General features: G+C 44.7%; 1 protein-coding gene across 23 annotated transcripts in view; it reads left to right on the forward strand.

The window, feature by feature from the left end:
- FBRSL1 (fibrosin like 1) overlaps positions 1 to 24,936 on the forward strand; it is a 494,766-nt gene that overhangs the window by 108,573 nt on the left and 361,257 nt on the right. For all 23 annotated transcript variants that reach the window (XM_056504116.1, XM_056504126.1, XM_056504139.1 and 20 more), the window contains exon 2: positions 21,904 to 22,104. In XM_056504116.1, coding sequence (XP_056360091.1) covers positions 21,904 to 22,104 — 201 coding nt within the window. The remainder of the gene's footprint in view (positions 1 to 21,903; positions 22,105 to 24,936) is intronic.

A 24,936-nucleotide genomic window follows, 5' to 3' on the forward strand; every position in this document is an offset into this window, starting at 1 on the left:
AAAATTGGAGAAACTTCAAGAGAAGTGTCGTGAGGACTGTGAAAGATTCAGAAAATCTGTTTGGCAGGAAAGGACTCCAGGAGCTCTGTCTGTTTTACTGTAGGAGGGCAAGGGGTGACACGACTACAATTTATAACAGCCTGTGCAGGGCAGAGAAATTTGATAATAGAGAGCTCTTCTGTCTGGCAGTCAAAACTGTAAGGAGATCCAGTGGCTGGAAGGCTTTAACAGTGATACTTTTAGACGACAGATAAGCTGCAAAATTTTACTGGGGTGAATAATTAATGACTGTAGCAGTTTACCAAGGGTTGTGATGGCTCCATCCCTGGCTATCTCTGAACTGAACCTTTCTAAACAAGAGGCTGTGTTGGAGTCTGGGATTAATTCAGACAAGTCTGGTGGCCTGTATTGCAGCAGTGTACCTGCAGTTTTGAGGCAGTAGATTTTTCTCTTAGTCTGGGAATTAGTTTACACCTGAGGAGACAAAGCTGCTGCCCAGGTATGTGAGTTTTAAGAGTTTTCTGTGTGCTTACCATTTTTGTATGTTGTTCTCAAAGATCTTGAGCAGTTCCAACTTGCAGATGCTGCTACAGCTCTCACTAGGAAAACTGCATTTTTGAGGTTAGTTGTACACCAGAGAGAAGTGGATCTCTTTCCTTGTCATGCTGCTGCTTCTCAAGATTGAAAACCATTGGGGAAGCAGTGTTTGCTGTTTTTTCCCTGATACTTCAGTTATGTTTTGTAAACTGATGGATGCTCAGTTGGAGGTTTTGAAATGGGAGAGATGGGGACACCTGGCACCTTTGATGTATTGGTCCCTTTTGTTTGCAGTGAGGAGGGTTTGCACTGAACCACAGTGATGTTTGTGCTGAAGTTACCTGAATTTTCTGCATTTGACCTCGCTCTAGAAGATCGTGCCTCCCTCCCTGTCCAGGATTTTTGGGGGAATCTATTAACTGGCATTGTTGATATCAAGATTGTAATAGAGGTGCATTCAAGTCACTGGGGCTCTAAGCACTCTAATCTCTCACTTCTCTATGAGGTTTGTGCTTGTTTTGCTTATATGTCACCAAGTGGGTCATGACTCAAATTCAGCCAGCGCTGTTATTAATGTGGAGCAAGTCTCCAGGGGCTATTTTTAGCAGCCAGGGCTGTTGTTGAGAGCTGAAAACGCCTTGGAATGATTTCCCCAGCCATGCTGCATGTGGTGGAATTTGCACACCAGCTGTCTGTCTCCAGCCAGTTGATTGTGGTGACATGCATTCCCTGATCTGCCATCCCTGCGGCAGGCTGGGGTGTCTGGTGGCAGGGAGGGACAAGTGACAGCAGCAGCCCCAGCACTGACAGCCTGGGCAGCTCTGCTGGGCTGGGGGACCTTGGCTGGGCTTTGCTTTTTCCTTTTCACCATGTCCCCTGCTGCCATTTCCACCTTCCCTGCTTTCCCATCCTCCCAGCCAAGGCCTTCCCTTGGAGCTGCTCCACAGCATTTTAAACATTTCAGTGTGTTCCTCCACCTCTGAGCTTTATTTTGTTGCTGGGGTGGCCTTCTCTCCTAAGGTAATAGATAGATAAAATACAATATAATTTTCAGAGAGGATGCCCCGAGGAGCAGGCTGGACGTGGGATCTCTGCATACTGTGATTGTGGGTTTGGCTTGTCTGCTGATCTCGTGTAGTCTGTATCTGGTTCAGTTCTCCCATCAAAAGTTGCAGGGTAAAGGAAAAGTATGAGGTTTATAAGTGAAATGAGTAAGTGATTAAAATTTATTACCTAGTGTATATCCAGGGTAGTTTTTAACCTCCCAAATAAAATAAATTTAAAAAGACTTGCTATTATTGGCAAGTGCCTTCGCTCCTGTAAACACAATACACAGAGATGTGAAGCTGCACCTGTGACTATTTTCTAAGTGAAATTACTGGTTCAGTTAGTGAAATAAAAGGGTGTTAACTCTTATCCAGGGATTTCAGTGTGTTGTAAGTCCTGGAAATACAGAATCGTGACATAACTTTGTGTTTTGTGACTGAGAGGCAAATCAAAGCTGCTGTGATTAAATGATTATGAATTCATTTCAGGACTTTGTTTTATAACAAATCCACTGATGAATGCAAACAGTACAAAACTTTCAATTCACAGACCTTCAAAGCAACCCTTTGCTCTTGTCTCTTGAATCTGAAATATCATACTAATTTTTTAGTGTTAAACAGGTATGGATTTCAAATAAATCTGAAACTGTGCTAGGAAGGCAAACAGACAGCTGGTGATGCTTTATAATGCTGTAGGATTTTTGCCTCCAGAGGCTTTGATGCAAATCTTGGCCCAAGCCTGTAGAGGAAATGAGTTTGGTTTTAGACTAATTCTTAGTGGATTTTTGTTGAGGTTACAAATGATGTGTGGCTCATCTGGCAGTCAGAAACCTTCCCTGAGTAAAGGCTGAATTAGAGAATGTGCTTTAATAAGGCTTAATGAGGAAATATGTCTGGATGAGGCTCTGAACAATTTTGCACCACTTTTATAAGCACCAAGTTTGGCAGAAATTATTAAAATAGAGGCAGAAACTGTTAGTGGTGGTATATTTATAATTTGCTGTGGAAGAAATCAGTGCCTCATTATAAGCCTGTAATGGTGTTTGTGCCCTCTTGTTGATACACACAGCATTGTGTTTGTATTTCTGTCCTTCATCTCCTGAGTTTTCCGTGTGAGACTGTTCTACCACCAGGGCATCTTTCTCTCTGTCAGTCTGAGCCCAGCCCTGAATTATCTGTCCTGAAGGTGAAGGGGCTGCACCAACAGCAGTGGTTGAAAACCCCATGCACAGGGCTCCTGAATAATTCAGCTGGCAGGTACCTTGTGCTGCTGCTCACTCTTTCAATGAGTGCCTTACCTGAGAGCCTGCTTGGGGCTTTCTGCTTCTGAGTGCTTGGAAGTGATTGCAGAGAAAGCCATTTGAATTGTGCCCAAAATAATTGATGCCAGAAGGAGCTTTAGGGACGAGAAGAGTTTAAGCTGTGGGAGCACTGGTGCCTCCCTTTGGAGAGGTGATGTGAAGGGTGCTCTGCCCCAGTCTCTGCACAGGGATCTGCATTTCTGGCTGCTCAGCAGCAGATTTCTGTGTGGGCAGAACTTGCTGGAGAGCCCAGATCTCTGTTCCTTAGAGTGCATGAAGACTGGAGAGGGATGTGTGCATCAAACTCCTTCACTGGCCTCAAAAGAATGACATTCTTAGCCCAGCTGTTTGAAAAATGAACTTTATTTCCTTTAGTATTCCCTTCCCAATATCTATGTTCTCTTCTTCTCAGTACTTCCTTTCCACTGACTTACCTATTTTTACTTTTACTAAAGGCTGAGATTAACTCTGTGTGTGACTGTACATGCAGCCTCAAATTATATACCTCAATGTCATTGGAAAGGTCCAGAATGAAATATTCTGGGCATCAAGCAGCAAGGAAAGGGAAGGTGTGTTGCACTGAATGGCTTTGTTTAAAAAACCACCCCTGCTGCAGGGAGGTGAGCACAGAGCTGTTCCAAGACTCTCCAATTCCTGTCACTTTGTGAATTAACCCTGTGGTATGAATCCAGACACTTGGTGCTGGGCAGTGAAGAAGAAAAGCAGATTTTGGAAGTTGCTTGTTGGCAACTTGAAGTTGCAGTTTTGTGTCTGGTTCACTTGTGCTCTGCACTGGGATCAGATTGATCTGAAGCTGATCAGAAGTTCAGCCACATTTAATTTGTGACCTGTAAACATCACTAGTTTATGACCTGGTCACTTGTGCCAGCTGCCTTTGCAAGTCTTTGTGGCTCGAAGGTTCACTTCAGATGTGTGCTGGAGATCTTTAGGGACTGACCCACACAGATTTCCTTGTAGCTGTTGGACAGAACAAATTTCAGTCCTGTGTTTCTTGAGCTTGGATATGTACTGGTTCATTTTTTTAACATATGATAACTTATACTCTGGGCTTGTCTGTTAGAGGTGGTGTCTGTGATCAAAAAAAATGAAGAAAATGTGGAAGTACCTGTGAACTGATCATTATAAAGGCAAGTGCATCAGGTTTATCAAGACAGTGCATATGCTGCTTCTAAAACAGTGTTTGCTCTTTAGTTACTGCTGTGAACCTCTGAGCTGGTGCTGTTAGTTAATCCTTTTAATCTTTTATGAAGAGATTCAGACATGGGGCTCTGTTTATTGTTTTTACCCCCTCTTAGCATCTTTCCATTCACTAAAATCCTAAGTCACCATGGCATATTTGGAGCATCAGGATTTTTTGGTTTCTTGTGGTACAAGAAACTTAGAAAAAGGTGCAGTGATAGGAGTTTCATATTTACATTTCCAGCCACTTTATGCAACCTCTGGCTGATAGGAGTAGAAATGAAGTATATACATTTTTACTGCAGTGTCCTTAAATACCCTTAACGCTTGAGCAAAGGCTTATGAGTTTATTTAAAGAATATTGAGAGCATTTGGATTTGGTGACCTTTTTTTCAGTCAAACACTGGTGGAACTTCATCATCACTTCTGAATGAGATGATTTGACCTTTATCAAGAATTTAAAACCTCTGGACCCAGAAGAAGAATCCAAAAAAACCTACTTCTTTCAGAGTAATTATAAGCATATGGCTAGATCTAGCAGTGCCATTTCTTTTCTAATTGGAGTAATGTGCTCTACACAAATACATGCTGAATATGAGCACTGCTAAAGGAGGTTCAAGTGAAAGAAAATTCCTGGGCTGGTTCTTGTTGGAAGTAGTTGCAGAAAATTTTTGCAGTATTCCAGTTTTTGGGGGTTATTTTCTTCCTTGTTAAATTCTTCCCTATGGCAGCCAGATGGGGGCAACCAGCATGGTTATTTACACAAATATTTTCAAAGATGCTTCAGAAGAAAAGACAGTGTATGGGACATCCATTACTGTGCTGGATCAATCTTTGCAGGCAAAGATCCACTTCTCCCCATGAAGAAGCTATGAGGGTCTTAAAGCAATGAAATGCTGTTTCCTCATTGTTTTATCTGCCCAAACACAAGGTAAAATCAGCAACTTTTGCAAAAGCATTCCTTGGGGGAAGAATGAGATCCACACTTTTTTGTAAGTTCAGCTGGAGTAGATTATTTCCTCTTCCTTTGGTGAACAACAGTACTTTGCTTGCTTGTTCAAATCTGTAAACCATAATAAACCCTTAATTTTTATGTGGTTAGCTTGAGTTTTTTTGTTTTTTTTTTTTTTTTTTTTTTTTAGGTTTTCTTCATCTCTGTAACCAACAAGCTGCATTAATCCTTTCTGTATACACAGATTCATTATCTGTTGTTGAAAGTATTATCCTTTGCTTCTAGGGATCAGATGTCAAAAACAGTGTTTGGACTTGTCTATTTTTCTTCAGATTGCTGCAAATGTAGGGGTTTTTCTTCAGTGAATGTAGGATAAGCCACTCTGTTCCTTAAGCACTCACACAGCCTGTCTGAAAACTCTAGCCCAACATAATGGTTTTAACTTCATAATGAAGAGGGATTACTCTTCTTTTAATACATAAGAAGGGAGAGCATAGAGATGAGGGATGTAGATTCATTGTCCCTGTGGGCTTCTTGCAGCAGCTGAAGGTGATATAATTTAACAGTGATCAATTTATAGTTTGTATTAATCCACCAGGTTATGAACCACAGGGGCAGTGGGCTGGATAAGCTCTGTGCTGTCAGCTGCGCTTGTGGGGTGGTAAATTCCAGCAGAAGGGCAGGGAGGAGTCAGGTCAGAGCTCTCCCAGGCACTGTGATTAGCTCCAGCTGGGGTCACAGGGACAGGTGCCCTGAGGACACACCTTTGCAGCCCTGAGTGCCCAGCACAGTGACCAGTGGCTTGCTGGTGGCAGTGGCACCCAGTTCAGCACACCTGCAGTGCCCCAGGGGTGTGGGTGAATTGTGGGTGAGTTTTTCAGCTTCTGTTGCACAGCTGGTGTCCTGTGAAAGGAGGTCACTGCACTTGGCAGCCCTGGCAGCAGCCAGTGGGACCAGCATCACTTGAGCCAGCCAGTAAATTGACCTGCCCAAGCCCCATACTTGGCTCCTGATTCTCCTGCCTGCCTCTCTGCCAGGTGCTGCTTCTGCCTGGAGCCTTGGGAGGAGCCTTGGTAATGGTTTTCCTGCAATGGGCCTGAAATTTCAATCTCAATTACTTTCAGCTGCACTTCTCTGAGAACTGTGCTTCCACAGTGCATGCTAAATTGTTTGGAAGGACTACATATGCCTCAGGATCAGAATGCAACAGGAAACGTCAGCAGCATGTCTAAATAAACATCTCTGTCTCTCTTACAAGAGTGTTTAGCAGCTCTGTTGGCAGATGTTTCTATAAAATGTTAAATACTCTGCTTTCCAATCCTCCAAACTGTTTGTAATGCAGCAAATAGCAAAGGACAGGGAAACCAGCTATAAGAAGGATGGCAAAGAATGGGAGAGCCCCAAAGAATTAGAGGTGCTGTAGAAACAAAAAGCAAAAGTGGGTCCTGGGAATTAGTGTTTTGTACATAATGGTGGGGTTTAAAATCCTTTGTTACTGAAGTGCTTTGGTTTAGATGTGTAAAAGTACAGAAGGGAATAGGTTTGTTTCTGCAAGTAAGGGTCTTTGTGACTGATGTCTGATTTAAATGTATTGGGAGTTTTCTACGTGCATTTTTGTATCAGTAGCCTGATTTACCAAGCTTTAGGAGTGTAAAACCTGAACAGAACTTAGTGATCAGTTTTGTGGGTTGTTTTAGTAGATGTTGTTTTGTTTGGGGGCTTTTTTTTTCCATGTGCATCCCTTGCATCCTCTTAAAATGCCTTTTTATTTTTTTTTCCCCTAATTACTTTTACTTTGGTGTGCTAGGGGAACAAGGGACTTGCATTTTATTTTCAATTCCTCTTTTATGTCTTCTGTCTCTTCTTTCCCTCATCACACAATATGTTTCTACTTAAGCTCAGGATATTTTTTCAAGAGCTTGTGAGTGCTGGGGCAGTCAGGGACACCTTGTCCCCTGCTTGCCAGGCTGAGCTGTCCCTGCCTGGTGAACTGTGCACAGGCAGGTCCAGTTCACAGCTGTGCTGCTGCCCAGATGTTTGTGCTGGTGCAGCAGCAGGGGCTGATAAAGGAGCCCGGGGTTGTCCCCCGGGTGCCTCCATCACCCTGCTAAAGGCCAAGGGCTTTCTCAAGGTCAGTGTCAGCAGCTGGGCACAGCTGGGATGGGAGCAGGGATGGTCCTGGCACCAGCCCCTCCTCACTGCCCTGCAGAGACAATTAGCACCTGCCTTCTAATCTCCCTGGGTGCTTCTGCAGGCTGCCTTTCTTCCAAATGCTTTAAATGCCAGACCTGAGATACTGTCAAGTACCAGAAAGAAAGATTAGATAAGGGGAGGGAGCAAGTGTGTGCTGAGAGCCCTGAAGCTGCCTGGATGAAGCCTGTCCATGGGGTTTCTGTGCTCCTGTCCCCCGTTCCTTGGCTCTGGAACCACTTGTCACGTTTCAGGCTTGGGGTGAGTGCTGGGTGCTGAAAGCAGAGTCAGAATTAGGGCTGGAGCTGGAGAAGGCACTGTGTTAGCACTGCTGTCTCTGCAAAATAGAGGAAGGGATAATTGGCTTGTTCTGTAAAGCCAGCTGATCTCTGGGAATGAATGAAAACGGGTCAGGCTCAGAAGAAGGTTTGACTACTCCGTGTAAAACACTGGGTTTTTAGAAGGTGGTTAGGTTGTCTGTATTTTCTTAAACTGTAATAGGCATTTGGTGGGATTACTCAGTGATTCCTGTGGTTTTTTTGATTTGGCATAAACTAGGATGATGATTGTTCTCTCTTCTCCACCACTGTGACTTTCCTTGTCTCAGTGGAGTTCACAGCTGCAGAAAACCATGTAGGTGAATGCAGAATTGGATGGTAGATGTGATATGAGACATCCCACTTGTTCCCTTGAACAGATTGCAATTCATGCTGTTACCTAAGTATTCTCACTTCCTTACTGCCAAATCATCCCTGAAATGCTAGAAACTGAAACTAGAAGAATCCTAGTGCACTGTGTCCTGGTAGCAGGAGAGAAGGAAGGAGTGTCCTGTACCATGGCTGGGAGGCCAAGCTTTAAGGAGTTCTAAGCCATGGAATAGCATGTTGGTTTTGTCTGCTGTGGGATGCCAGGGGACTATAATGCAAGAGTGAATGTCAAAAACAGAGGGGGAAAAATTGGGCTTTTAAACTTACAGATTAATTTTGGGGCAGGAGAAGAAATATGGTACCCTCTGCTTCAAACCTACCTCAGGAAAAAACATTTTGCATTTTTGTTTGGTTTTGTTTGTGGGGTTGGTTTGTTTGTTTTTACTGTTGGCAATGTTTTCTGCAAACAAAGCAAATGCTTACCTGGATCTTATCTGTGTGAGAAATTCTCAGCCCTTCTATTGACCTGAAGTCACTCAACTGGCCTCGTGTTTGCAGGGTGTCTGAGCTGGCTTTGCAAAGGCTGAAGAGATTTGGAGCCTGTGCTGCTGCACTGATATGTCACTTTATCTGTCAGCCAGGAGTCTCTTCTGTCCTCTTTGTACACACATGCCCATGCTGGCCAGATGGTGCTGCCTTTGGGTGCCATCCAAGGCAGAGCATTAGAGAGGCCAGGTTATGTGTCATATTTCAGAAGCCAAGAAGTGCTGCCAGCTCTGCTCCTCTGGTAACAAACAGCTTGACTTAATATATTGATCATGTTGTCCTTGCTATTCTCAAGCTGATTTCATCTAAGACACTCAAAGGGATATAAGGTTGAAGCTGTACAGATACCACCTGTTGCCCACTCTAGCTAATATCTGCATTTGCACATACTGTGTGTCCTAGAAAAATCTGCTCTCTACCACCACCATGAAACCCTTTCCAGTGCCAGAAGGAGATTTTGACAGTGTTTGACTGTTGGTTCTCCTGCAGCACAGTATGATTAGGAGCTGGGAGATGTAGATTTGCCAGAGAACTGATGTTTGATTTGGGGCGAGCTGCTTTGCATTCGTTAATTTCTCATTCTGTAAAAATAGAGGTCAAAATGCTGATTCCCCTTGTGTTGTGCTATAAGAATTGCTAATGAGAAAAGCTTGATAAAAGTCAAATTGTGATGTTATTTATAAATTATGAAAGAACTTTCCCTCACCTTCTCAGCATGCTTTGGCTTTTTTTTTTTTTTCCTTGAGGCAGACTTTTGCTAATGGGATGTGAAAGCCACAGACCCCATCTGTATCAATAAGAGAGTCGTGGTGTGGAGAGAGATGGGGAATTAAGTGCCATTAAGCACGTGTTAATTAACATGGCCCTGCACTCCCCAGGTTCTGCCTTCTGTGGGATGGGTGCACACTGAAGCTGGTCTTTCTGGTTTTTAAAGCCTTTATATTGTCAGCCCAGATCTGTAAGGTTTAAGAATGCACATGGCTCTGATATCTTTGCAAAAACAGTGCTGGTGTCTCGGTCACCTGCTTTTACAGATTCTGCTGAAACCTGAGAGCTAATGCTTGCAATTTTGCTCGGTCACAGTGGGGAACTTGGGAAATCCAGATCCTTCACTGGAAACAAATACCTCAAAACCCCAGTGTTTTTAAACCCCTTTCTGCTTTAGTGAGCACTTCTGTTCTGATGTGTGAAATTTCCCCTTGTGCCCTTCTATCAGCTTTTTGAAATGGAGTACTCTTGATATTATCATTTTATCAGCAGTTTTTCCTATGGCAGGGCTCCCTGAATTCCTTGACAAGAGCTGCTTTGCACACAAAAGCGAGATGATCCCAGCTCCAGGAGAGACGCTGTGACCCGTTGGGTGCCGGGTTTGGGGCGCTGGGAGTGCACAGCTGCAGGATCCTGCAGCATCCCTGGCACTGGCTCTCAGCAACAGCCTCAGGTGGAGGTGGCAGAGGGGACACTGGCCTGCTGCACCCCAGCATCTCTGCTGGCTGGGTTACAGCTCATTCCTGGAGTGCTGCTGCTCAGTGTGACGTGTTAGGGCAGCAGGCAGGCACCGAGTCCCCTGGCTTACAGCTGTGATGAGATCAGAGCTTTATTGACAAACTAAAGTTGCAAAATGCTTTTCTAGATCTTTGTCATTGAAAGTTCTTTGTGCTGTTGCACGTTTGAGCTGTGCTGCAGCTTTTACCAGTTTTATGAGCAGTTTCTAAAACGACTTTTAGACCAAGTATCTCACACGAGGTGTGTGTCTCTGGTGCTGCTGTAGGGTTGTTAGGCAATGTGTGTGTATGTGTGCAGTCTAATTGCCACGTCAGCCTTTCTGCTTCTGGTTATCTACTTAAGGAAGCAGAGAGCTGGTGGAGATGTCAGCTGTGATGTGGGTTATTAAGAACTGCAAGACAGAAGTAATCACAAGAAACCCTGCTTCCACACAGGCTGTTCCCCAGAGTCTCTGGTTGCATCTGCTCCATCTTAACCCTTCTCACATTGTCTGGGTTTTTTGGTTCTTGCCGAAGGGGTCGTGCCTGTTTGAACAAATAAATGCTGTGTGCTGCATCTGTATTTCTCACTCTGTGCTGTTTACTGTTGACAAGGTGCTGTGAACAGTAAATGAGAAGCAAAGTTGAATTCTCAGAGATATGCAAGAATCAGATGTTCAAGTGCTCTTAGCTGATTTGAGTGGGTCAGCAGGGATGAAAGTTGCTGCTCTGTATCATGTTTTAATTCCCTGTTGTATTTCAAAGTTGAGGGCTACCAGCAAATGGAAAAGTTTGCATGAATGCCCGTTTCTCTAGTCTGACTGGCAAAGTCTTGTTCCAGTAAGGAAGAAAAATGTCCTACAAGCCAGCCAGCCTTCAGCTTCAGGTCTGGGAAGTGCAGATAGATGTTTCTGTATCTGACAGCTAAGCATTAAGAGAAACTTGTAATTTAGCATGGGATTTGAGGAAGTGGTTGCAAAAAGACAGTTTAGCACCTTTTGTTTGGTGGAAGACTGAGGTCCTCTAAACATGATGGAAAGTGTCAAAGCTGATGGAAGCTTGGAGCACTGGCTCTGGATGGGTGAGTGACAGCACCTGCTCTGTGAGCTGTCTCTGCACTGGGCTGTTGTCCTGGCAGCTCTGCCTGCCCCAGCCGAATTTGCCATCCGTGGATGGGAGGATCACCTCCTTCCCATTCTGCACGTGTTCTCCTCCCTGCAGCTTGCTGGGGTTGTTGCTTTTGTGCTTTAATTGTCTGCTGCCCTCGTTGGGTGTTTGGTTACTCATCCCTTCTGGCAAGTGAGACTAAGCAGGCTCAGAGGCTCCTTTTCCTCAGGAGCAGTAATGGATGTGCTGATTTATCTGTTCCTTCTCCTGTGCAAGCTGATGTACCCAGGATCTGGTGGTGCTGTTTGGCAGTCTCTCAGAAGTCTCTCTTCCCATTAGCACTGCACTTGCCCTCCATTTCTTGCTTTCAATTTCACATCCCAGAGGAAACTGGGCTGGAAATGAGAATGAAATATGGGTTTCCTTCTTAAAAAGAAAATAAACCAAACCTTAAGGGCTTCCTATTGGAATGTGATGGGATTGGACTCCTATCTCTTATCCTTTGAAAATCCCAGCTGGAATTATTGAATGTCAAAGCCTGGAATTTCCCAGTGTGAAATTCATGGCTGGCTAGGGATGCTCTGGGGATTAGAGAGACATCACTCTGCCAGGGTAGCGTTGCTGTCGCTGCAGGAGACCGCGGTCGCACAAAGGGGCATTGCTGCTCTGTCCTGCTTCAAAGCTGAACCTTGGGGATGAGATTCCTCAATTCCCATTGAGGTTTCACACTGTGTGACTGACAGCTGGATTGGGGCAGAATAAACCAGAGCGAGTAACACTTTGCACTGCCTGGGAACAGAGAGGGGAAAACATGAGGGAGATGAGCAAAACAGAATCTGCTGATTTTCTTATGTGGTAAGAGGATAGTTTGCTAGTGCACATCCAAAATTTCCCTGAGACAACAGCCAGGTGATTTTACTCATTTGGCTGCATGATAAAAGAGTCAGATGAGATGATTATAATAATTTCATCTGCTCCAAAATTACAGTAAAATAAAAATCTTTTAGAGGACCCTGATATCTTGCAAAGTTTTAGCTTAGATAACAGCACTCTCCTTACAAGACATCTCTAAGTTTTGGAGTATGTCTTCTCAGTATACAGTTGTATAAAGAAAAAGCAGCATATTTAAACAGGACACTGGGTAACCACTAAATGCTTTTTTTGTCCCTCTGCTCAAGGATGAATATTTTAAGCAGGCATCAGTGTCTGTGTTAAGGATCTATAAAGGATTTAAGCAAAACAGAAGCTGGTGGCTGGATGTGCTCTGGCTGGTGAGGTGTTAACAAGGTGTTGTTTCTGAGACTCATAAATCAGCAGTGCTTTAGGTGATGGGGGGAGAGGGAAGAGCAACTCTAAAAGCATAACCTTGCTGGCCTCTTTTTCTAAACTGTTGATCTCTCTGTAAAAGAGGATTTGCCCTGCTGTTCTAATAAGAGTGATAATATATGTGTAATTAGAATTTAATAATTATTTGTGTGACTAGATCTACTGCATAAGCTGGTTCAAGTGATTGTGTAACCTTTGCATTGTGTTCATTATCTAATGTTAAAGTAACAGCTGGAAGTTGAGAGACTGACATGCAGTTTTAAAATTACAGAGCTTGAAATTGCTGCTGTCTGTAAACATATGAAAATCTATTAATGACCTTTGAGCTCTCTGACTGAAAATGTTTTGTAACATAGAATACATTAAAATTGCCTGCTACTATAGTAGATGTTTCCCATTTCTCAGCAATTGCCTGGGATATAAATGAATGTTTTGCCTCTGCCACAGATATGAGACTATTTGAAACTATTCTAGGAAGCCCTAAGGATATTCTGAAGCATTTGGCTGCTTGTTGTTTGTTCAAGCAGGCTGGTTATAGAAGAGCTGCTCAGGAGCACGTGGCTCAGCCCCTGGATGTGGGAGAGCATCTCTGCAGGCTGCTCTGCACAGTGCATCTCTCCAGCAGCAGGGCACAGATGCACTGTCCTGGGCTTTCCATTAGCACATGTGACATTTAGGAAGGTAGGAAGGCACCTCTCTCCTGCTCAGAGCTTTCCCCTTAGGTTGCAGCAAAGTGCTATGGGCAGCTGTTTCTGGAGGAGGCTGGCTCCTACATATTTCTTCTTGTTAAACCATTTATATTTCTTGTCATTTGTTTCCCAGCCAGAAGAAAACTACCAGAGGACTAATTATTGAATGTACATTCTAGAGCTCATGACAGCTGAACTGAAAATTGTTGCCTACCACTGAGGGCAACTGCAGAGTTGGTAAAAAAGCTGCCTCTAGTGTCATGGTGTTTAAACAGAAATTAATTTATAACGCAGCCCCAGGGATCAGGACATGGCTGTTTTTATTTCTGGAGACTCTCACCCCTAGAGCAGAGCTGGCTGGCTTTGTGCAGGCTGTGTCAAGCTGCAGAGCTCACAGCCTGCTGTGCTGGAGCTGAGCTCACCCTCTGCTCTGCAGCAGCCCTCCTGGAGGGGGAGTGAAGGCTGCAGGCTGGAGCACAGTCTGGATGTCCCAGGTCACAGGGGAGTCAATGTGTGTGGGGCTGTCACCCTGTGGGAGATTCCTCTGGAGCTTCCATGCTGGAGGTGCCACTGCCTTAAGAGCAGTCCATTTTCCATGGCTGTTATTAAAAGTATATACTGTGAAGTGAATGTGTAGTGGAATCATAAAAAATAGAGTAAAACTTTTGTATTTAGCATGTGGAAGCCTTGAATTGCTTTGGAAATCAGGCTGAGGTTCTTGAAGGCATGACAGAGTTCCTCAGGTTGTAGCTGTATCTCCTCAGTCTCAGTATGGAGCTCTCCCGTGGGAGTCAGTCCAGTCATGCTGTGGTTGTTGAGTATTTCACACTGTGAAGACCAAACCTTTAAATGCAGGAGTGTAGATGGAGGAGAGCAATTCAGGCCCCTGCCTTTGGTAAATGAGCCATGTGTCCAGTCCATCTGCCCAGCCTCAGCTTGGCTCAGCTCCCTTTCCAGAGTCCAGCTCATGGAAGCATGACATCCCCCTCAGCAGAGGAGGGAGCAGTTGGGTCCTCTTTTGTTTTTCATTTTAGAGAGAGATGTTCTATTTCTAAGCATCCCTGTCTATAGCAGTAAATAGGCTGGAGACATTTTTGCTCAACGTTGTGTTTCTAGTTTTGTCTGACTAGCTTAGCTGAAAATTGGTAATGATGAATGCATCCAGCTGCTGTACCAGTTTGTGCTGGTAGGATCCTCATGCTTTTCCTTTGGCAGTTTAGGGCCAGCTGGGGACCTGGGGTTGTGTTCCCTTCCTGGCAAGATTGGAAATGAGGGATGAAATGGCCACATCTGGCTTTAGCTGCTTCTTCAGGTCCTAATTCTGCCATTTGGTGGGTGCTGTTTGAATTCAAGGAGTGCCTGTTTGAATAATCTGGGGACAGGGAAATTAGTTCCAAGTAAGTGTTTAAGGCTGCTCTGTCAAGAAGCATCTGTTTGCTGGCTATCAGCAGTGTCCTTGGATATTGGCACACTTGAGGAATGTTTTCCTAAAACACTGGACCTGGAGTGTGTGCCTGACTGTGTAGCTTTACTTGCTGGATACCTTTGGAAGTTAGTTGAGACTGATGGCCCCAGGTCAGGTTCTTCAAGATGGGGATGTTTTTGCATAGTCTGTCACTTGTGGGGTGCTGGGCAGTGTGTGGTGCTGCTGCCATTCTTGATGGGTCCCTTGGGAAGGAGCTCCTGGGAGGGTGGGAGCTGGATGAAGGATGTGCTCCCTGCTCAGCATTCACACCTGGCAGAGCAGCCATCAAATCAGCTGGAGAAGCTGCTGTCTGACAGCCACAAGCTCTTTCCACTCCTCTGTACATGACATAAACCAGGCAGGCTGAGCTCCCAATCCTGGCTGAAAGCAGCTTCAGCCAAAATGTGCTTTTTATCTGCAGTGGAAGCTGGGCAGGGTGGCCTGGTGGTGCATGGGCAGCAGCACCTTTCAGCACTCCTGCAGGCTGTAAAAGCCAGGCAGGCTGTGCTTGCAATATGCCTCATTTCATCTACCTGGAAATGGTGCCCCAGCTCCCCTTCAATCATTTCAGCTCCCTCGCTCTCTGACACACTTTCCCTGACAGTAATTCTGGGAGCGCTCGTCGGGCATTTACTGCCATCACTGCAGGTAATAGTGATGGCTTAAAATGGGATCATTTCCTTTCTGATGGACAGCAAGCACCTGTGGGAGTCCTAATAGCTGTGCAGTGTCTGTGAGGAGGCAGCTGAGAGGAAGCAGAGGGGTGCAGCTCTCTGCAGTGAGGCACCCGCAGGCTCTGAGCAGGAGACTGGAGTCACAGCTGGCTGCCTGTGGAGTGAGGCTTCAAACGGCAGATTTTGTGTATCCACCTCCCCAATGGGTGATGGGAATGTTTTTTATACCAAAATCATGGACTGCCTTATGCTCACATTCCTGTGGATTTCCTTGGCCTCTTGCTAAAGTGATGGTGTTTGCTGTGTGCACTCTTACTGTCCTCTAAATGAACGTTAAACACTCTGTTTCCAGGTACTTCCTCCTGCTGTGGGGGGAGAGGACTGGGTTTTTCCTTGAGTAATTGGAAAGGAAAGGAACAGTATCACTCCTTTTCTGCTCAGTTTTTAGAACCAATTACTGCTCAGCACTGTATCATTATTTATTCAGGTCTTGTGCAAGCAAAAAGAGCAATCAAAGCCTTGTAAATTCAACATGGATTGAAATGCATTTAAAAGAATAGTGAACTGACCTTCCTTTTTGTAATTTTTGATTGTTTTGTTGAGGAAGCATTTGTCCAAGCTTTCTCTACTTGGTACTGTGTCTCTGAGCTCCTAGAAGCAAAGGTCTTAATTCCTGGGAGACATAACAAGTGGGTGTTCAGCAGAGTATGGCAGCTTGCTCTTCAGCTATTCATAGGTGACAGGAACGTAGCCTCTGGTAATAAATTTGAGTGTTTCAATTACAGTAAGTTTCTTGGTTCATCCACTTGTATTTTTAAGTTAAATCATGTATCATAAACCTGCAAACCAGTGTCAGCTCCAAATGTCTTAACATTTCCAAATCTGTCTTGTCAAAAAGTCATCTTATTCTTGAGCTAAGCATGTGACAGGGTCAGAGCAAATGTGATGCATTTTAAAAAGCAGGACCCGAACTCATCTGGAATATGTCAGCTGTGAAAGGAGAATTGCAGTCCAAGGTTAAACAAGCAAGGATTTCATTTGCAATCATTTTAATTGATATTGATTGCACTGCTTGAATGTCGGGTCAAAGCAAGAAAGTCACTTCAAATCTAGACTCTTGTTTCTGCCTTTTGGAACAGCTTTAGTGTCTTTGGCTGAGAGGCTTTGGGGGCTTGAGTTATGTTTGCAGTGGAGTTCACAGTGGGGGAGAAAGAGGGCTGGAAAGTAAAACAAGTGTGTGCTGTATTTCAGAAGTGAGAGCTTCCCCATGGGTGGAGATGGAGCTGTCTGCTGGACATGCCAGCAGTGTGCTTCCCAAAGTGCCCTGGGCTCTGGGAGAGGCAGTCTGGGCTGGCTCCTGCCTTGCTTCCAGGAGGAGCCACAGTGCTGGGCTGTGCCAGCCCTCCTTGCCCCTGCCTGCCCCCACTGCCCCCAAACTCTGCCCCTCAGCTCTAGAGCAGAGCTCACCTTCTCCCCCCTCCCACTGTTAAATGTGCTTCTACTCTTTTTCGAGGTCTCCAGTTGTGTTTGCTGCCTGTTCACCCTGCTGAGTTCGAATTCAGTCACCTTGGTGTGGTCCTTTTTTATCCCTTTTTTCTTTCCTTGTTATTCACCTGATTTCATTTGACTGTTGGCTATTTGTCTCTTCTTGTGCTGGCTCCTGTTCTTGCAGTGGTTTCTTTCTCTCCAGACCTGTCTTCAAATCCATGCTTTAAAGTTTGTCTTTCATGTACATTTCTCCTGTATATCTCCACTATTGTCTTTCCATCTGAATTACTGTCTCCTGTGTTCCCTTTATGCAAATACATGGGCAGTAGGTTTGTGTTCGTAGTGGTCCTGTCTGTATTTGTAATGTGCTTTGTCTGCTTAGAAAGCACGAGAACATTGTCAGCAATTGTTTCTGTGGTTCTATAAACTGAGTATCAGGTCAATAGGAATATTTAAAAATTAACCTACTTTAAAATAAATCTGTTTCAGGTCCTTTCTGAGCCAGGATCTCTCCCTGAACTATTAAACAAAGACATCTGACAACCTACTGCTAATTGCATGATAAAGTTGATACAAGGATAGATGGTGCTCAGATCCTCAGGGGCTTTTCCATTGCAATTTTTTGAGAGTAGCTGGAGGCAGAAACACGGGCAAGCAGGGTCAGTTTCAGAGGCAGCAGTGTTTTTTATTTCCTTTGTATGGATCCTTCTCCTATTTGATGTTCAGTAGGATATTTCACATTGCCAAACTTAAGAAATAAGTGGTGCAGTGAAGAGCTGTGGAGAGAGAAGCTGGAGGCTGTTTCCCTTCTGGGAAATCAGCCCATATAATCTTGTGAAGCTGGCAGAGGCAGCGTGGCAGGAGTGGAGTGGAACCAGTCCTGGGCTGAGCCTCGCAGTGCCTGCTGGGCTCTGGGGACAGGGGGCTGTAATGGACTGGGTTTCACACCAGGGCTGCATTCTGAGCTGATGCTTGGGGGCTGAGGATAGCTATTTTATTATCTGTAGCTGTTATTTTTACCCTCTGCATCCCAGCAGCATACTCGAGGGTTTTCAAATAGCTGTGTGAGTTTTGGACATTTTCTCCAGGCTCTTTAAGGGTTCCCTGGGTATGAAAGGTATTTACAACCACAGCCTTTCCTTGCACGCTTTCTGAGACCTCAGAGCTGTGTAAATTCAGAGGATTAAGGCTGAGTTTGAGCTGGGCTGAGCAAACAGGCAGTGATAACTCCAGCCAGAGGATGGCTGTGGGATGTGAGCTTGTGCCAGGCTCCTCCAGGGCTGATCATTATTTCCTGATCAAACAGAACATGGAGTCCATTGTGCAGAAGTCTCTAGCTGTGCATTTTAGGGGTAAGAACAGTTTCATTCCAGAGCTGAGAGCTGTGCACCCACGTTATTCCCAGCTTTACTTATAAACTGGGCAGTGTGTACCTTGGGTGTCTTTGGGGATTGCAGCTGTGCCTTGGTGACAGGAGAAAAATGGCTTTTCAGGGAGGAGTGTTCCAAGTGATTAAGGGTTCCTGCCAGATCTGCTGCAAGCAGAGGTGCAATTGCATAACTAGCTTGGGCTGAATAGTGATGGGAAAAAAATCACAAGGGTTTTTATTGCAGACTCCTAAAATCTGTTGCAGAGCCTAGGTTACATACTTGGGTTGGCAGGGGCTTTGTCAGTGAATCTCTGCAGCTGCTGTGAAGGTGTGTGAGGTGTTCCAGGGAGAGCTGGAGGAGGTACCACAGTCTCACTTTCAGATGAAGTGTTCCTTGGTGTCTGTACATCCAAATAAACAAATAGGGAGGCACAGTTTGTGTGTTTCATGGAGTATCTGCCAGGAAAGGGGCTCTGAAGAAAGGTCTGATTCTTCCCTATCTGTAACCATGCAGCCAGTTAGAGCCATCTGCACACAGACAGGGGCTGCAGATGGAGAGGCTGTAGCCTGCCCTGGAAGGTGTCAAAGAAATTCTGAAGTGAGGACAGGTAGGAGACAGTCCTGGAAGCAGCGACTAGTAAGGAACAAAACAGTTTTCTATACACTGGAGCAAGATTTAGCAGTCTAATTCCTGGAACTGAGAAGAGAGAATGGGCCTGGATCCTGGAGAAGGGGGTTTGCTGTGACAGCAAAGGCAGGCAGGTCTGCAGAGCCCTGGGCTGGGCAGAAACCACAAGGCTGATGTGAAGACCTGTTGACTTTGGGGTCTGATTTCAGATCCTGTCCCTGAGTGAATCCCCAGGTTTTACCTGATGTGCAGAGGGTGACAGTGTCTGCTGCTCTGGGCTTGCCTGGGGGGAAGGCTCCAGTGGGGCAGTCTGTCAGGAGCCCAGTCTCACCTGCAGGCTGGGATTTCTGGCTTGAAGTCAGTCACGGTGCATCAATAAACCTCCACTCTTCTGATGTACTGTATATTCTGGATGTGCTTAAATTTTCCAGCAATTGCCTGTGCACAAGCACAGATGCACATCCAAAAATAGTAAGCTCTTGTGGTAAGTGAGGCTCCCCAACTTGGAGGTCATAAACTTTAGTAAAAGAGCAATCACTGGAAGGCCCTTTTAGTAGGGCAAACAGAAAGGAAACAAAGGAGGCAAGAACAGAAACCCCATTAGCCCCCTCCTGCTGTCTGCCTGAGGCTGCAGAGCTCTGCACTTAGCAGCCTGGAGAACACCCTGCTGTCACCCTCTGTCAGCAAGGGCTGCTGAGCTCAGTGTCCTGGGAGCTGTGTCCTCTGCTGGAGCAGGGAGAAGGGGCACTCTGGACTAGGTTTTCTTGTCACACAAACGTGGCTTTGTGCCTGTGGCTGCCCCAGGTCTCCTTCCACTGTCCCCCCACTGGAGGCAGGAGCAGCCTCAGCCTTGGGGCTTAATTCATGGCTGTTTGGAAAGTGCTTGAAATTCTTGGATGGCACTACAAGTGAATGAATTATTTCCTTGGCTTTGATCCAGCTATAACTGTATTTCATGAATTAATTTTGCTGGTAGCTCAGTGATGAGACAAGCCTTAAATCTCCAGACAAAATGGGATGAAAAGCTGCATTTCGAAGCAGGGAATTTTGGAGGATTCAATAAGGAGAAAAACACAGATTTCCAGACCAGTTCTGTGTTGAAAGAAATAGTATGAAAACCTGCAGTGAATGTGCTGTGGGTACCAAGGGAAGACTTTCCCTAAAGCATTAACCACCATGTGAAACCAGATAGAGTTTAAACCAGGATGGTAATCTATTGGCTTTGAAGGCATCCTTAGAAGTGCATATTGCCCCTCAAGCCAGGAGTGCATGATTTGCTGGTGCTCTCAGGTGGTGGCATTCTGCCCCAACCTCCTTTCTCCCCCTTCAGGCTCCGTGTCACCTCATGCAGCATCTTCCTTGCACCTGCTGTCACATCACAGGCTGCATCTGGCTTTGAGAAGTGCACGTTTGTGGTGATTACTGTTTCTAATGTTTTGCTGAATATCAGTTAGCAGATAGCATTCCCACATGACAAGTTTCTGATTAGTTACTGAAGATTAGCATTTTGATTTTTATCTCAGTAGCTTCCCAGTAAACAGCACAATATGACCTTCTTCAACTGGCATCTTGAACTGCTGCTTTCAAGTGTTATCTTTAAACTAAAACCAAACTGAACACTGATTTATATTCCTTTATCATTCATGGAGAATAATGCCAGATAGGTATTTTCCTTGCTCTCTCCCTCATAGTGGACTTCGCAAGCTGAGCTGTGTTCTGTGCCTCCAAGACAGTGCTGGTTATTTTAGTTTTGGTGGAAGAGTTGTATCTTTGGGGGTTTTGCAATTTGCTGTATCTGTGTGTGCTCTAAGAGAAGCCTCCAGCCCCACAGGACTCCTGCAAGGTGTTTGCAGAGAGGCTGGGTGCTGGCTGATTGTCTGGAGCCTGGGCTGGGGTTGGAAACAGCTGTGGTTTACTGCCTGGGTTCTAATTTCAGTGTGTCTGTGACCCTAAAGTGCCAGAGCATCACTCACTTCCCAGGGAAGGGTGACTTTAAACAAGTGAGTGATTTGGAGTGGAATCAGCATGTTGCACACTGAGGCAGTCAATTCACTAATTAAAGGAGAGGGGGAGGAAGTAATCTGGAGCAATCAGCAGGGCATTTCATTCCAGTTCCTAATTTTCTTTTTTTGTTGGGCTTCAGTTTTTGAGACACTAGAGAGCTAATGATTTTCATGAGCTCCTTTGCAGTACTGAAGGTGTGTGCATTGATGTGAGCAGTTGTATTGTGATCTCCATTCATGTAAGATACAAATACCTGTCATGTAACTGCTTGAGTTAAAAGCAAGGCATTTAGAAAAATATCTGTGGCTGAATTTTGGCATAGTAAGCATTGCCTTTAGGGTATTTCCTTATCCATTTACCTCACATAAAAAAAATAATTGGAATAGATACCCTGCAAAACATTCCCATAAGAATTCAGTTTTTATCCCTTGAGCAGTTAATAAAAGACATAAGTGGAAAATGTATCTAGCTGTAGTGACCCAGTGTCACAGTGATTTGGCATATTATTTCTTCAACTCCTTTTCCACACGGTGTGCATAGAGAGGGAGCTTGGTACATTGTCACTGGGAGTTCAGCTTCCAGTCCTCAGAGATGCCAGGGATAGCAGAGTAATTCCCTTCTCTGATCTCACTTGCAATGTTAATCATTGTGACATGACATACCCGCTTTTAAACTGTGCTAGATTGTGTGTTGCAGCCTGGTTCAGGGCAGACACTTAGCACTTAGAAGTGTTCAACCTCTGTTGTGTGTTTGGATCCCATTGATCTCTCTGGCTCAGGGAATTTGTGGTAGGGCTTTAGAAGTGCCTTTCTCCATATGAATGCTGCTGTGAATCAGAGGCTGTCAGCCCCAAGGGGGGTCTGATGGTTTCCTTCTCAGATCAGAAACAAAAAACAAAACCCACCTCTGTTTCACTTGAACAGTTTGAGGCTTCCCTTCAGGATGCTGATTTGCTCATGTGCTGTTGATGTATGGTTTCTGAATTAATCTGAAGTGAGCTCCTTTTCATACCCTTCCAGCATCACTGAAATTAATCAAACACATAGCCTGGAGAATATTCATCCTAATTTAATCTAATCTAAAATTACTGTTTGCATTGTGTATGCCTAATTATTCATCTTAAGTCATCTCTGGACAACACATACTGTCTTGTTTGTGGGTTTTTTCAGTATTTATACATCTTAATGCTTAAAGGTAGCTGCAAAGAACTTAAAGAACTTACCATTCTCTTTTTTTAATCTCCTTTACAGAAGGACATGTCACTAAAGCCTCAGGAGCGGAAGGAGAAATGGGAGAGGCACCCAGGCAAGAAACCCAGAGAATCTGAGAACTGTGTATCTGCTGAGCCAAGTGAAAATGGCCACAACAACGACGCGGGGAGCTCCGAGAGAGAGGCAGAAAGAGGCAAGGAGAGGATGAAGAAGAAACTCCCCTTGAAGCTGTCCAAACAGGTAGGGAAATACTTCTCATCTGGAGCCACCAGCGTGGCCTTGTGAGGTGTTGCCCTTGCTGGTAGGTGAGGCTGCCCATGTAAATGGCTTCTCTGTAAGCTGGGCTGGGGACAACTGTGCCTCTGCAAGACTCGAGGCCAAGTGCTCAGGTGCTGTGTTGAGGGCAGGTTCCACAGGCTGAAGTGGAACAGGTGTACTGGGTGGTGTAGGAGGGAAGGGGCTGACCTCCCTCATGTCCTGCAGCTTTGATACACTGCAGTGATTCAGACAGTAGATTTGTGGCCCTTGTGGTCTTGAACACAAAATCATCAGATGATAAACTCCTTTGGAGGATTTGTGCTGGGCAATGTGCACCTGGAGGTTGCCAACTTCTATGTCCATCTCATTGCTCGAGTTTCACTTACCCCCAAAACACAGTGTTGAGGAGGAGAAACTATTCAGGTACTGTAGAAGTGGAAAGTCATTTTGCAGGAAGCTGTGCTCTGGGCAGTCTTTCTTGTGTACCCTTCTAAAATGTGGTAGAGCATTAATGAATGAAGAGTTGTGCTGGAGGGAATTATTGCAGAGACTCCTTCTGAGCCACAGTGTGTTCAGAGGGGCAGGTGACAAAGAAAAGGCTGTGGCTGGCAGGCTCTTTATCACTTCCCTGCTGCTCAGCAGGGAGATTTGTTAGTGACTTAGTGTGCATTCATGGGCTGGCAATCCCCATGGCACACAGCATCTCTCTGTGGACACTTTCCCACTTGTCCTTAACAGGGTGCCAAGTGGCAGCCAGTGGGAGCACCAGTGCACTTGACCTTCCAGCATTAGTTCTGAGCTAAGAAACACACTAAGATAAAAAAGTGGTTTTTATTCTCCATTTCTCCAGCAGAAAAAGAGCTGTTTAACTCAAGCCACCTTCTGTTCCATGAAACTAATCCTTTGTGTGTGCCAGACAGCAAAAGATTGAATTGTCCAGTTACTGGAAATGTTTTTTCAGGCTTGCAATATTTTAACATTTAAAAAGATGGTGAAGGTTATGTCATGTAACCCTCCCCTTCTCCACAAATAGTCTTTTGTGTTTCAGCATATTGATTTAGAAGGGCTCATCACATTTGAAGTTAGAATTCTCATGGTCTGGTGAAAGTTGTTTCTTAAATTCTAAAATTACCCTGCAGGGATTTGCATAGTTGTGGATGTGTGAGACAGTGGGGAGGTTCCCTCTTCCTGCAGGAGGAAAAGGTTGATAACACTGACATGTTCTACATGAAATTTAAAACTCAGTTTCACATAGTTATGTCCACTAGGGATTTCATGGCACTTCCATAGAAGCCTCAGGGGTAAGAGATTTTGTTGCATTGGCAGACTCTGATTTCTCTCATACTCTGCTGCCTTAGTTTACCAGATATTTAGTTTATTGTTATTTCAGCTTTGAAAAATGAGGATATTTGTACCTATTTCTTCTGAGTAGTATTTGGCTGCCATCAGTGATTAAATAGGGAGTTTGCTGCTACATTCATAAAAACCTGAATTCAACTTCCATTGTTTAATTTTATTTTTTTTTTTAACCTGTAAGGATAAGTAACAAACTCTAAAAAATGAGGAGCTTGCACAAAGAGTATAAAAGAAGACCTGTGATGAGTGACTCATTAATACATGGTGCTTCTTTAAATAAGTCACACTTAGAATTCCTCTCTTGTTGGGAAGGGAGGTTTTTATCCTATTATCCTGGCTCATACAGTTGTGAAAACCAGACAAGTTTGGAGGTCTGTAAGGTTGATGAAAGTAGCAGCAAAATCTAAGCTACATGAACTAGGCTATTCTTAGTTTAAACTCATTATGCAAGTGATATATAGACAAGTTCAATAATTTTTCCTTCTTTTTGTAACCACAAATTTCACACCTAGGATTCTGGCATTTCCTGCCAAGCTGTCTAGACAAATTGGCTGTAATATTAAGTTTTCTGGAATTTGGTGGGTGATTTTTGCATCTCAGGGTTATTAAACATAGGTTTATACCTAATTTGGATAGCTTACTGTAATTAATGCTAATTATATTGAGATGTTGCTTAGAAATTACTGCTCAATTTGAAGCTTTCCTTCTACTCTCATCCCTTCTCTTCACAATGCTACTGAATTGTCATCTTTTCTATGCAGCCTCCTCTAATAAATCAAATTGGGCATTATAATTATGGCATTCTGCTAATCCTTGTAGAGAGGTGCAAAGTGGTAAGCTGATTTCAGTGCCAGGTTGTCTGCTTTGTTTAGAAAATTAGATTTATACTTCACTCCATTTGACAAAGCATCCAGATTGCTATTGCTCCTGAATATTTGGTTGTTCTGTACCTCAGGCTATGGGGAGAGGGCTGCAAGAACCAATCTGTCCTTTCCAGCCTATTACTCCCAACTGTGTATAAAAATCATTCAAACACATTTATCTCTTGCTAAGCAGAAGGAGAAAAAGGCACTTCAAATAGTTCTGGTCCTTTTGCCCAAGATTTGTCAGAGTTTGGGGCTGCTCTCAACACACGGGCACAGGGAAAGGTGCTGGCTTGAAACTGCTCTTTGTAGTGGGGATCAGCAAAAGCTCTTGCAGTCACCAGGATCAGGCATGTGGAGTGAGAAGGAGTTCAAAGCTGGGCTGGGGTTTGGTGTAGCCAGAGTGGCCTGCAGTAACTCCAGCCCCTCTGAAAGGCTGTAACTCCCTCCAGCACAGGAGCATTCCTTGCAGGTTGAGTCATTGCCTTTCCAAAGGCCATGCCCAAAGCTATTCCAGTGGCCGGGGAAAGGAATCCCCACCACAACTGCAGACAGTGCTGGTGGGAGAGCAGCCCATCACCCTTTCAGGGATTTA

This window comes from Oenanthe melanoleuca, chromosome 15, assembly GCF_029582105.1.
Source record: "Oenanthe melanoleuca isolate GR-GAL-2019-014 chromosome 15, OMel1.0, whole genome shotgun sequence".
In the NCBI taxonomy this organism is placed as follows: domain Eukaryota; kingdom Metazoa; phylum Chordata; class Aves; order Passeriformes; family Muscicapidae; genus Oenanthe; species Oenanthe melanoleuca.